This window comes from Pholcus phalangioides, unplaced genomic scaffold, assembly GCF_987345545.1.
Source record: "Pholcus phalangioides strain wild (caught in Gottingen) unplaced genomic scaffold, Ppha-v1.0 ptg000003l_1, whole genome shotgun sequence".
NCBI lineage: Eukaryota > Metazoa > Arthropoda > Arachnida > Araneae > Pholcidae > Pholcus > Pholcus phalangioides.
In genome coordinates this window covers 10208565-10221245 of record NW_028301596.1, presented here as the reverse complement: position 1 = coordinate 10221245, position 12681 = coordinate 10208565, and the positions used below count along the sequence as shown (strand labels likewise).

The 12681-nt window shown below is 37.2% G+C and overlaps 1 protein-coding gene across 1 annotated transcript in view; it reads left to right on the top strand.

Moving 5' to 3' along the window:
• Nucleotides 1-12681, top strand: part of LOC149088027 (uncharacterized) — a 167906-nt gene that overhangs the window by 98285 nt on the left and 56940 nt on the right. Inside the window, exon 3 of the mRNA XM_089243973.1 lies at nt 7508-7593. Within this exon, the coding sequence (XP_089100099.1) occupies nt 7528-7593 (66 nt within the window). The 5' untranslated portion in view covers nt 7508-7527. The remainder of the gene's footprint in view (nt 1-7507; nt 7594-12681) is intronic.

Sequence of the window (12681 nt, the reverse complement as noted above, 5' to 3'; positions counted from 1 at the left end):
TCGCAATTTTTGAATCTACACAGATGCTAGAATTATCTATTTTCTCAACTCGATCTACACAGGTGCTGGAAGTATTTCTTTCTTCAACTCTGAATCTACACAGGTGTACCGGAATTATTTCTTTGATTCATTTTGAATCTACACCAGTGATGTATGCAAACAATCATTTTTGGGGGCCAGAAATTGCCGAAACGCGCCCTGTCATTGCGTCTTGTAACGGCGGCCTTGACTCTATACATGCCATGACTGCTGAATTAGTTAAGATATTTTGAGAGTTATAACTAGAACTATAGTTGATGTAGACATCATCTAAGCGAAGGTATCCCATCAATATGTGTTTAAACGACCATTCCCTGGAGCATGCACTTCATTTCCTTGAGCATAAATCAACAGAACTTGAGAGATATGAGAATCTTTTTTTTCTATTCCTTATGACCATTAACCAAGTCACGGAATAGCCAAGTTTTGTTGTATAGCCTACGCGATATTTTTTCCATGAATTACGGCCGCTAGATTGACCACCCGTGGCTCCGTAAACAGGAATGAGTGCTATAAGCCGAAGAATTCTGATACGTCACGTCACCTAGTTATCTAGTTGACAAATTTCGTGCAGGAAATTTCAATCTGGAAAATCTGTGTCCGTGGATGACCTGAAACTATTGTTCGTAACACACAACCAAATGTTTCAGCCGTATCCGGTGCTGTTCAAAGTGTAACTGCATTTTAAGCCGATGCTGGATATTTTCAAGCCATAATATCGTCTCAGTTCGAATATGACGTGGAAGTGAAAAATATTGTAAATAAATGCAATGGGGAATTTAAATATAGGAAAAATGATTTTAAACAGGGGATGCTAGATGACTTTATGGTGACAACAGATAATTCAGGATTCTGGAATGGCCTTGAGTCTGACTCAGGTAGATACATTTTCTCAGGGCGTATAGAGTCTTTAAGACTCCTATAAGCTTTCCTGTTCGATGCCGCTCCGTACGAACTGGATGATGGCCTTGAGTTTAAGTCAACAAAACTTCAGATATCTTTTTTTTTATTTCTTCTGACCATTACCCAAGTTTTATGAGTATCATTATTTCATCATAGCAAAGTTTTCCAGAGTGTCCCATAAATTCGTAAATAGTTAAAAACAAAGTAATTGGTATATTTGAAAGCGATTTGCAAAAAAGAAGTTATTCTCCCGAAAGGGGGATTTGTTTGATACGTAAAAAAAATTAGTTCAAATTTTTGCCGATAGGAAACGCTGCGTGAAAGTAAACCACTGAGAATATGCAAATCAGAGTTCTATAAAATGCAGGGTGTACGATTGATGGCTCTTCTCTGAATCTTCCAGTTCCTGGTGCTTACATGAGGTTTTCATTTTGATATTAACATTGGTAGATAAAGCACTGTCGGTGAAGTTGTTCTCCCTCAGCCACGAATCCAAGTTCGTTGTTTGTTCGTTCAACATTACGGGGGGGGGGGCACTAAATGTATTCTCTCTTCAGGTGACTGTGCCAATTTTTTTTGGTTGCGGCCCTGGTTGTAGGATCTGTTGTAAGACTTTTTCAACTGGGAGATCAATTCAAATTTTTGTCTGAATCTAGAAAACGATAGAAAACCAACTTGTGATGTAATGGTGGCCAACCACTATTGCATCTCTCGAGGGATTCGACCCTAGGTTATCGCGATGTGAATCCCCTCACGATGCTTCCCCCCCCCCATAGTTTCCCTTCAGAAACATAACGAGAGAACAAAAAAATGCGAAATTTCTTTCCCAATAACAAGAAAAGACAATAATTCCTTGTAAGTGAATCTCTGAAGAAGACGCCTACATATTAAAAATTTCGGTAATAAAAATGACCAAAAAAATTATCTATTGCTTGAAAAATTCTTTAAATATGACCAACAGCTCGAAAATGTCCAAAATACGACTTTTCATAGGAAAATATGACATAAAAATCCGAGCCCTAGTCATTACGAACGAAAAAATATTGGGTATTGGACAGAAAGTCGGTCTTTCTTCGATCTCTTGCCAACGCGGCAGACGCCAGAAGCTTCTTTGGATGGTGATATGACGAACCTACGGTGAAGATGATTCTATCTGGCAATATTTTGCACACATATATACTGTACAATCGACAGCTGTACTTAACGTAACGAACCAGCCTTAATGATTTATCAGAATTTGTTTGCAATTCCTTTACTCGAAAATCTCCATAGGTCATGGAAGTTGCTCGTTTCCAGCACCTCGAAGAAAAACGGCATCAAATTACCTATGAATGGCTCAGACCATAGTTTCCCAAACATTTTGTTCTCATTTCACCCCACCGAACTGAGGTCAACGAATAAGATCCTGCACTAAATTCATATCTTCTACCGACGCCTTGGACAATATCGCACACTTTTTCCACCTCACAATTTAATTACGGCCACTACGTAAGTAGCGAAAATTAATAAGAAAAAAGCAACTGATTAATTAATTTGTCAAATTATTTAAAAATATTTTTTTTATAGTTGGAGATTCTTTTTCAACGAAAATATTTCTCAATAGATCTGGAACTTTTTTGAATACTTAAAGCGTTTCCGTATTATTTTATCATACATAAAGGCGTTTCAGTGACAGTCAATTTCACGGTTCTCTTCTTTTCACGTAAAATTTATAACTTTATTCACTAGAGAGAATATAATATATCTATTTCATAACAGTCGATTGAAATTCTTTGGGCATACTAAAGGTACCTGCATATAGTAAGTAGTCCTACATATAACTTCAAGAACATTAGAAAAAACTACCATGAAATTTATATAACGCCCTTTACAACTTTTTGATAAACTTCCGCGCCCTCAGAATGCATGACAACAATTAACCTTAATTCTAGAGAATAATATCATACATGTATATAATGAAATAAAAAAAAGAGAGATTCATACCGTCAGAATCCGGTATAACACGAGCCTATAGGAAAGGAAGAGAAAAAAAATGGCGTCTTTTTTTATATCTATACAATTACTCTTCACCTTTCTGATCTTCGCCTCACCTTTCTTATTTTTTTAATTAATCATAAGTTATATATATTACTATTATTAATATACTACTACTACTATCGGTGTTAGTATCTGTTACGAGGGCCCTTTGAGGTAAGGGGTTACCCAAGATTTCTTTGATTGCTGACCAAGGTGACGCTCAAGTACATGATATTATCAGATAAAGTTGCTATTAGGATCCTAAAAGGTGCGGCTGTGAAATTCCAGTTCTGACGTAATAATACACTACCTTCGAAATGAACGCTATAATAAATATTTGCAGCTATATATATATATATCGTTTCGCTTTGGGAAAGAGTATAACAAGAGTTGGAATTGTCTCTTGGTGGGAAGGAGTGGAAACGCTGTGACAGCAAAATTGGTTCTGCGGACAGTGTTGATCGGCTCGTACCATCTGCTATTTTTTCGCGATTGAATGGGTTATGTGCTCGGAAGCTTGTGTCCACGTTTGTGTATAGATGACCGAGATGTAGTGTTATGGTGATTAATTGATGGTTTTTAGAGAAAGTTAAGTGTTCTCATGCGCGTTTTGATTCATTGTTGAAAGTGAATATGGGCATGAGCAGGTTTGGATAGAACTGGGAAAGATGCCGCCAGTCTAATAATAATATTTGAAACGTTAAACGATATACAGTAGCCGAGAAGTGGCCCCACGGTACATTTCACTCGCCCCCTCCTCAGATAATGAGATTAGAAAAATTACATATCGTTGCTCTCTTATACCGACAGAGTTTGAAAATCTCGCTGTAGAGCAGGACAATCAATTATTTACCTATAACCCACCTTGAAACCGTTACTTCGCTCACACTGTCAAATTTATTTCGATTTCCATGTGTGATAGTATAAAGGGACTTTAGTACAGTCAGCTCTGGATAACTGATTTTTATTGTCCAGCTTCTTCAATAGAAAATCAATTTTAAATTCTTTGGTAGTTCAATTAGTGATTAATGAACTAGGGTTGTTTGATGGTTCCACTCGGTTCAAGTGCACCGAGGGCCTCTAGATAGTTATACCTGGTATTTTTTTCGAGAGTAAGTATGGAGAAAATTTTAGGCAGGTACTTTGATCTGGGGGGAGGGGGGTCAAAGAATATCGCTCTACCTGGGGGGGGGGGAGATGCGTAGTACTGTTAAGATGGCCGAAGAGAGAAGAGAATTTTGAAATCAAGCAATTAATGACTATTAATAAAGACAATTGTGTGCTGTAATTTTTAGTGGAATCGTAAGTCGAAAATATTCAAAATAGTAATGGAAGAGAAGTGTTAGAAAACATTCGAGTTTTAAACATTAAAAAAATTGGATTTATTCAACTGAAAAAAAAATTATATTTTCTAGAAAATTATGATTTATCTAAGTTTTTATGGCCTAATCATCTACAGAAGGTGAAACTCAACACGGGGGCATAGGCCTCGAAAGTGTTTCAGACCTGTGGGTATTCAGAGTGACGAAGAAATTGTCATTTGTGATTTAATTGTGGGTGCTCGAGCACCCACAGTACACCCAGCTCCGGCGCCACTGCTCCGGTATATCGGCATGGGCAATTTACTACCGGAATGAGTTGTTCCTGAAGTGTGCACGTGTACCTAACAGTCTTGAGTGCGTACCTAGACTAATGATTGAACTTCAATGGTACCATCTATTTTTCAAACTATGAGTGAAGTGTGATGATCGAACATTTGTACCGTTGTGGGTCTTTTGCTCTCTGTAGCGAGGCTTTTTAACATGAAGATCGACTCGCATTTGGGCCTCGAAATTCGAACCATAGTAAACCAACTTCAGGTGACGATAACTGTGCCGCCGGTGGGGTCCTTGCGTTGTGAACCCGTCACTATGACTAGACGGCCGCACAGCGGCATCAACTTCTAATATTGGGCAGGAACAGTGATCGCGTAAAAGATTAGAGAGAGACACCCATCCCTCCAACGATCATCCATCCAATATCCATTCTAAATATGAGGAACACGAGCTCGTGATATCACTAACCTTTTCAATTTCATGTCCATTAAATTCCACACGTATAGCATCTCTGTTAACATCGACGTATGTACATGTTTTTTTCAGAATCTAATAATTTGACTACCATAGGCAACCATGCACAAATCGATTGCTCGAACGGACCAATTACTCTCTTCATAACTATATGAACCCGCATTCTTCTATTAGTTGTCCAGACTCATAACTTCCACAACTGAAGACTATTCATAACAGCTGCATGCACATGCGATCCGTAAGTTTGGCACAGCTTGCCGAGGAAGTGCGAGATTACTATCTTTTCAAGGAGGGTTTATACGGCATGGTGACAAGCGAGTCGGAAATCCTCTCATCACCAGATGTCTAAAAAGGAGTTACTAATTAGCAAATGTTTGCGTATCTATCAATTACATCTAGGAAGTAATAATTTGAGTCTCGCAGCTGAAGATAAGAAGTAACTCGCGGATGTTTTTTATGGACAAAAACCTGTCGTCGTTTAGCAGCTGCGGAGGAAAAGCCCTCTATCCACACAACGATATTGTATAACACTTGATAAAAATCTATAGTATCCTAATATGGATCTATATGTAGTATTTTGACCAGTGAATGTGTGTGTGTTAACGCTTTATTTTGATGATACTAGATGACACGCGATCTGTGGATCACTCTCTCTCTCTCCAACGTCTCAGTCAATTAAGGGCGAAACCGCAATACCGTACGTACCATGTTTTCCTATAATGTCGTTATCTCTACATATTTTCTCCGGAGATTCTCTCGGTTGAATTTTAAACGGCTTAGAAAATGAAATCTATATTCATTATTCTCATTATGTTTTGCAAATTAATTGTTTGGGAAGGAAAGCTATTTATGGAATTGATGGACTTTCTCTTAAGGGGGAATGTGGAGAAGATAGCTCTCAAAACTTTGTGAGCGACGTCGGTCATATTAAGTAGCTCAAATCATTGGCGGAAGGTTCTTTCGCTTGACGTTCTAAATATGATAAAGCAGGGAAGATATATTGACTATGAAATGTGCGCTATACTTAAGAGAGAGGAACGATCTTGATATAATTAATACCCGTAACCCGCGATAATACGTAGCTTTAGGTGTTTGGAGCGTCATCTGTTTAGTAGAAGGGGAGTCTGTGATGAATGCTAATTTTCTTTTTAACACTTTGACTACGAGATCCAAAACCAAAAAAATAGACGTGCAAAAATGCTCTCCAACCTTTGACTTGGTTTAGATTTTGGACTCCGACACTCACGAAGTTTGTAAGTGAAACTATATGTTATGGTTTTTTATATGTACCACTATGAAAGCTCGAAGACTGGTAAAAAAATCCTAGGAATTAATCGTGAAAGTGTCCGAGAAAATGCTTGTATACATTCTTAGGTCGGGATTACACTATAAAAGTTTGATGAAAGATCTTTTACAAAACTTGCAATCAAAAGTCTTACTGGTTGTTTTTTCATTCGCTTGAATGTGACCGACAAGCTTTAATAGTTACATTTTTCAAGTTTTGTAAAATAACTTCTCGAAAACTTTTAGAGTGCAATGCCGGCCTGATTTTGGGCTTTGACCTAAATCAATCGGTGAAAGCTAATTTTTTCTTCTAATTTATGTTGAACGCGAGAATTCATTAATTTTCCATTTGCAGCTGATTATTAATTAATTAACGGTAATAATTACTGGGACTTTAGAATATTGACTCTATTGAGAAGTTTTAATATCTTATTAACTTACAATAACCATGTTTTTTTTTAATGTTTCTATTTCAGGTTTTTGTAGTTAGTTTCTGTAAATTGTATGTCCTAGTGGACTTCGGGCTTTTACCGGCCCATAAATTCGTTAATAGTTCAAAAATTCATAAAATTTGAAAGAATTGGTATATTTCAATGTGGTGGTTCCGAAAAAACATTCTGGTGAAATCGACTTGTTTTCCAGTACAGAAAGAAAAGTTCCAATTTTTGTCGATTGGAGTCAATCAATAGAAATAGAGTCCAAATTAGAGTCCCATAGCTCATTTCTTAAATTTTCTGGAACTGGTTTAAATTGTGATGTTGACATTCGTAGATAATGCACTATTGGTGAAGTTGTTTTACCTCGGCCATGAATCACCGACTCAATCTTTGCGAACGTTTCAGACCCAGAAGAGATTGCAGAAAAGTTCAGGCCCAATCACTTCCGATTTTCTTTCATGCAACGGCCTCTATCGACAAAAATTTGACCTAATTTCTTAATACCAAACCCCCAACCGTGAGAATAACTTTTTCGCAAACGGCAATAAATTTTTCAATTAATTCATGAATTTTTTGAACTATTTACGAATTTATGGAACACTCCGTATTCGTTTCATACGCCGTTATTTGAATGACACTCTCTTCAAAAACTGAATTTTTGTCGAAGTTTTTACTCTTTCATGAAATGTTGAATGAACTTTTTGGTTTATAACGTACATGTTTCTGATTCGGCAATTATTTCTTTGCATTTTAATCCAGGTTGTGCAAATGACATTAAGATGCGGGAAATCAAATTCATCTTGAGGTACTTTCTCATAACCATCATTTTGCATTCCTCTGTTAAAGTGAGTAACAATGGCCGTTGATTTCATCAATTTATTTCTTCTGATACTATTTAAATTAATTTCTTCTGATACTATTTAAATTAATTTCTTCTGATACTATTTAAATTAATTTCTTCTGATACTATTTAAATTAATTTCTTCTGATACTATTTAAATTAATTTCTTCTGATACTATTTAAATTAATTTCTTCTGATACTATTTAAATTAATTTCTTCTGATACTATTTAAATTAATTTCTTCTGATACTATTTAAATTAATTTCTTCTGATACTATTTAAATTAATTTCTTCTGATACTATTTAAATTTAGTATCGATTATTTTCAAAAAAATATATTGAGATAGACACTAATTATTATTAGAGCCCGGAAGTACACGCAAAAAGCCATAAATGCCCTTTTCTGCCTATTTCCAATTTTTTTGGTAGAAATGCCTTTTTTTGAAATTTTCATGCCATAAATGCCTATTTTAACATAGTTTTAAATCTATTGCATTTCAGAGGCCATAATCTGTAAAACTTGGATATTTTGAGCATTTGAAACTTCAAACGAATTGGTCTTTTCCGAAATTTTCCAACTCTCAGTATTAATTATCAGAAAGTTCCCCTACTCTTCCAGTCCCATTTAGACTCAAATAAGTGAGCTGAGAGATTGGTCTTTCCATGCATCAACTTTGTTTTTACCGGATGGCGTTAGGTTTCGATGATTTTGTTTCAGATCAACGCAGCCCGTGTTAGAAAGGCAGAGGGAAAACTAGAAATTTTTGTTTCTCTCCACAACGCTTTACATAATGTCCCGGTCAGACATTGGATTGCGCTGTTTATGTATAGCTGGACTGGCCCTATTTCCTTGACAGAAATACGGGAAATTGGGATTTCAAATACGGGAAAATACGGGACATCGCCACAATTATCGCCAAAACTGAACAAAGTTGCCAGATATTGCAGAAATTACGGGAAAAACAATGTGGCGGGAAATGAAGCATTACTGCAAATTGCAGTGGATTAAAATGAATTCCACGAGAAAAAACGTTCACCAAGACAAATGTGGGAGATTATATATTCTTATTTATAGTTATCATAACATAATTTATGAGTTGAAAAATAATTCCAATCTTTGATGAAGAATAAAAATTCAAGTAGGTTTCACGGGTGGGTCATTATGGGTCCTTACCTTTTTTAAGATGGCCACGGATTCACAGTTATATCACATCTGGCCTCATTCTTAAAAAAACGAAGAGATCGATATAAAGGAAAGATAGTTTTCCGGTTATTATGCAAAGGTGAGCTCGGAAAGAGAATTCTGTCTCCGCCGGGAATCAAACCCCCATGTTACAATCCGGACAAGTGCATTACCTTATACACCGCGAGAGACACAACTCTTTTCCCGTTTCTATCTGCTTTCCAAGGTCACCTCGACAAATATATATATATGTGTGTGCCCTGAAAAGTTTTTCCTTGATTATGTGCTGAAAAAAATATCTTGCCGTACTGCCCCCCCCCCCGGGGGTTGATTTGAATGAAAATAAGTGAGGCTGGTAGGCATAATAGTGCGTGAAAAAAGAAAAACAGTTGTATCTCCCGTTGTGTATAAAGTAGTGCGGTCACTCGGATTCCGAAAGGAATGGGATTCGATTCTCAGGACAGGAAACCTGTCCGAGTTTACGTAGGCATAATATCCAGAAAAGTTGATATCCTTGATGAGTTATGGCTCAGAAATTTTTTCTGTCAGTGGGAAGAATAATCCAACCTATACAAATTGTACACAGTTTCACAACCTTTACGTAGAAGGAAGCCTATAATATCCACAACTGCACCAGCCAACTTTCCATGTTAAGCACTAATGAATGAAAGCGGGCTGATTGTCCTTCAAGTTTGAATTAAAAACTCGCTGCTCCTGGATCTTCTTGAATTACCACGCTGGCTCATTCACCATCTTTGTGCAAGAGGGTGGTGCCAATTGAAGTATAATAGAGCTCCATGCTGACGTCAACATTATCGTTATGCTGAATCGTTCTTCCCTATCCTGCTTTTTTTAAACGATTTCCTAGAAGTCACTAGGAGCGTGAAACCTATTTGCTCACATAAGGAGTACGATGATTCCGCTTTCATTTATAGGTGTCCTAGTGTAGCCAATCATAAAAACGTCGCAGTTGACGCCATATTTATTTTATAGACTCTGGTACAGTAGGGTGCACATCATTATCACCGGCGCGATGGCCTTGACGAGGTATGGTGACGCCCCCAGGAGTCTCGGCGCACACTTTAAGAATCATTGCAACAAGTGCTGTGTGTTGTCTTGTTCATTTGACGCATCGCGCTTCAGGACGCACCAACCTTGGCCACCTAAAGGCATCAAATCATTTTTACCTCCCATTTTTCTCATTCTTTCATAATAACAGGTTGGATTATAGCTACGTGTTCATAATTATATGGTGATTATAGTTCGAGAGACATGACCTAGGCAGCAGCTATTCCATTTAGTTCGCAATTCAGTGAGTGCTTAGAGTATATTATTGTTGGGGAGTAAACTAATTACAGGTAAATATTTATTTATTTATTGTCCATCGATTGCCGTTTGAATAGTATCTTTGAAAGGTTGGGTACTCATTCAGAATCAACTCAGAAAATGTAGGTCCGGGTATGATTAACCCTCAGTGGAATATGATCAATGATCGAGACGTGTTTACCGACGCGGTCCGTATTTGCGTATCTTCCTCCATCCTTCTCTCAGGCACCCAGCACACACGAAATACAAAATAATCATTTGCAAGATCACGTGTATGTCTTGACTCGGACTAGATAGTAGTACTGTGAGAAAACCACGACTACACCCACAGATCAAATAGGCAAAGTCAAGGTATAAGGGAGAAACGTTATTCAAGTGACATTCATGGCATGATGGGAAACGAGTTTTGAACTTGATGCGGGTGCTATCTTGGTGGTTCATCGCTCCAATTCCCAGTCTCTCTCCTCTTTTCACTCGTATATTTTCTTTTTACATGCTATACTGTATTACTCCCATCTCATCATGATTCCACTGCTCCTCTTGGAGTTTCTGCAAATATTTTGAAAAGAATCCAAGTGTGTTTGCGTCTCTAAATAAAAATTGTGGTATATTGGGATGGCTATAATGATAATTGGAGTTCAATTGTTATAAGCTGGCTACAGCTGTAACCATCCATTAAAAGCTCAAACCATTCGAATGTCTTGATGAAGTGGTATGAAATAAACCGACTGCGACATTCATAACAAGAGAGCATGTCTTTATACAGGGTGATTCATAATGAAGCATGCAGTTTCCACAAGCTGTAAAACAGTAACAATCGAAGACACGTAAATCTGTGATCCGTTAGGTGTATTCATAAATTTTTTGTCCCACTATTAAAGTAAGTGTAGAAGACAATAGCGAATGTGTCTCATGAAATGTGAGGTGTATATACGCTATATGAACATGGGGGAAAAGAAAGATTCTATAAAAATTAATTTAATTTTTGACCACCAGGTGAAAAAGTGGATCTTTTTATCGCAGTCACATTTTTCCCATGGTCCAAATAACGTTTTTACGAGATATCAATGAAATACATCCACCACAAGGGGTGAAAACCTCTCAATAACGCACAACTATGGTCACAGCTATGAAATACCAATTGAATTTGTTGAAAGAAGAGTAGCGTTACTAAATTTAATGCACAGAAAATCCAAACTTAAACGATTATTTTATTTATATCATTATGTTCAGTAACATAGGCAGTAAGGCCGGTATTACACTATAAAAGTTTGATAAAACCCCTTTTACAAAACTTGAAAAATTCAACCGATAAGATTATCGGTTGCATTTGCTCGAATGTAACCTATGAGCTTTATTGGTTGGTTTTTTCGAGTTTTATAAAAGGGGTTTTATCAAACTTTTATAGTGTGATACCGGGCCTAATTCATATTTTAGGTAGACGTATCCTAAAATCTTTATATCAAGATTGTACATAAGATTGAAAGAAACGCTCCTCGAAATCGTTTTAAAAGCCTACCCGAAAATAGGCCGCCTTGCTATTCAGCGTCATTTACAGCACTCATTGGTTCGACGTGGAAAATTATTGGACTAATTTCCACGTCGGTGTATTTTCTTTTGAGAGAGATTAAGGGGGGGTTCTTGAAATAGTTTCCAAGCTTATTCCCGTTGAGCAGACTAATATCTTGATTATCCTTAAATTTATACACCGAGTTCAGCAAACATCAGCTGTCGCCATAATCTGACAACTCCAACTGGTAAATGATCACCCATAAAAGAAAAGAACCGTTTCTTTACCTTCTCTAACACTTGCTGTTTTTCTTCTCGAGGGCAATCAATCTAGTCTATACTTTTTTAACGTACGTAGGGTACCTAACTTTTGTAGGTAGTGTATCATCATCATGATCATTATTATTACTACTACGATTTTCGGTTGTAAGTAATGATGGCCGGTTCGCGTGCAAAACTTTACAGCCGGTAATCTCTGCCTCGCCCTTTGCAGGACATAAATTATTCAGATTAAAGGTATTTTGTCGCAAACGCATGCTCTTTTTACGACTCTCGCTCCTAGAGACAATTTAGTTGGTCACGTAATGATTTCGGTACGGCCTTTCATACTTACAGAGCTGTTCTATCCGATGTTTTGGACTCATCTCGTTATAAAGAGATGTTATTTTCACCCAGTTCAATAGCTACTAATTAGTCGCAATATTATCCAATTATTAACAGCGGCGAAACGATGAACTTCTCTGCTAATTGTACATAGTACAGATGACTGGATACAAAGCGAAGATAATTGGAAAGAAAAGTCACATTCCTCTGTGGGGAATCGAACCACCAACCTCGCACTTTCCGGCTGTCTATTGCGCGTAATTATCTTACGCTTCGATATCTCCTTGAGATGGAAAGCGGGGTGTGTCCGGTCCTTCAATGTCTATAGCGCAGTCCCGTTTAGCCCAAAGGAACAGTGTTCTGAGGAAAGAAAATGTCTGTTCCTCTGTAGTTTTGCACATTGTGCACTGAATGAATTCATCTTGCCGAAAACATCACCGGGACTCATTAGTTAGAGTAATAAAATTTCA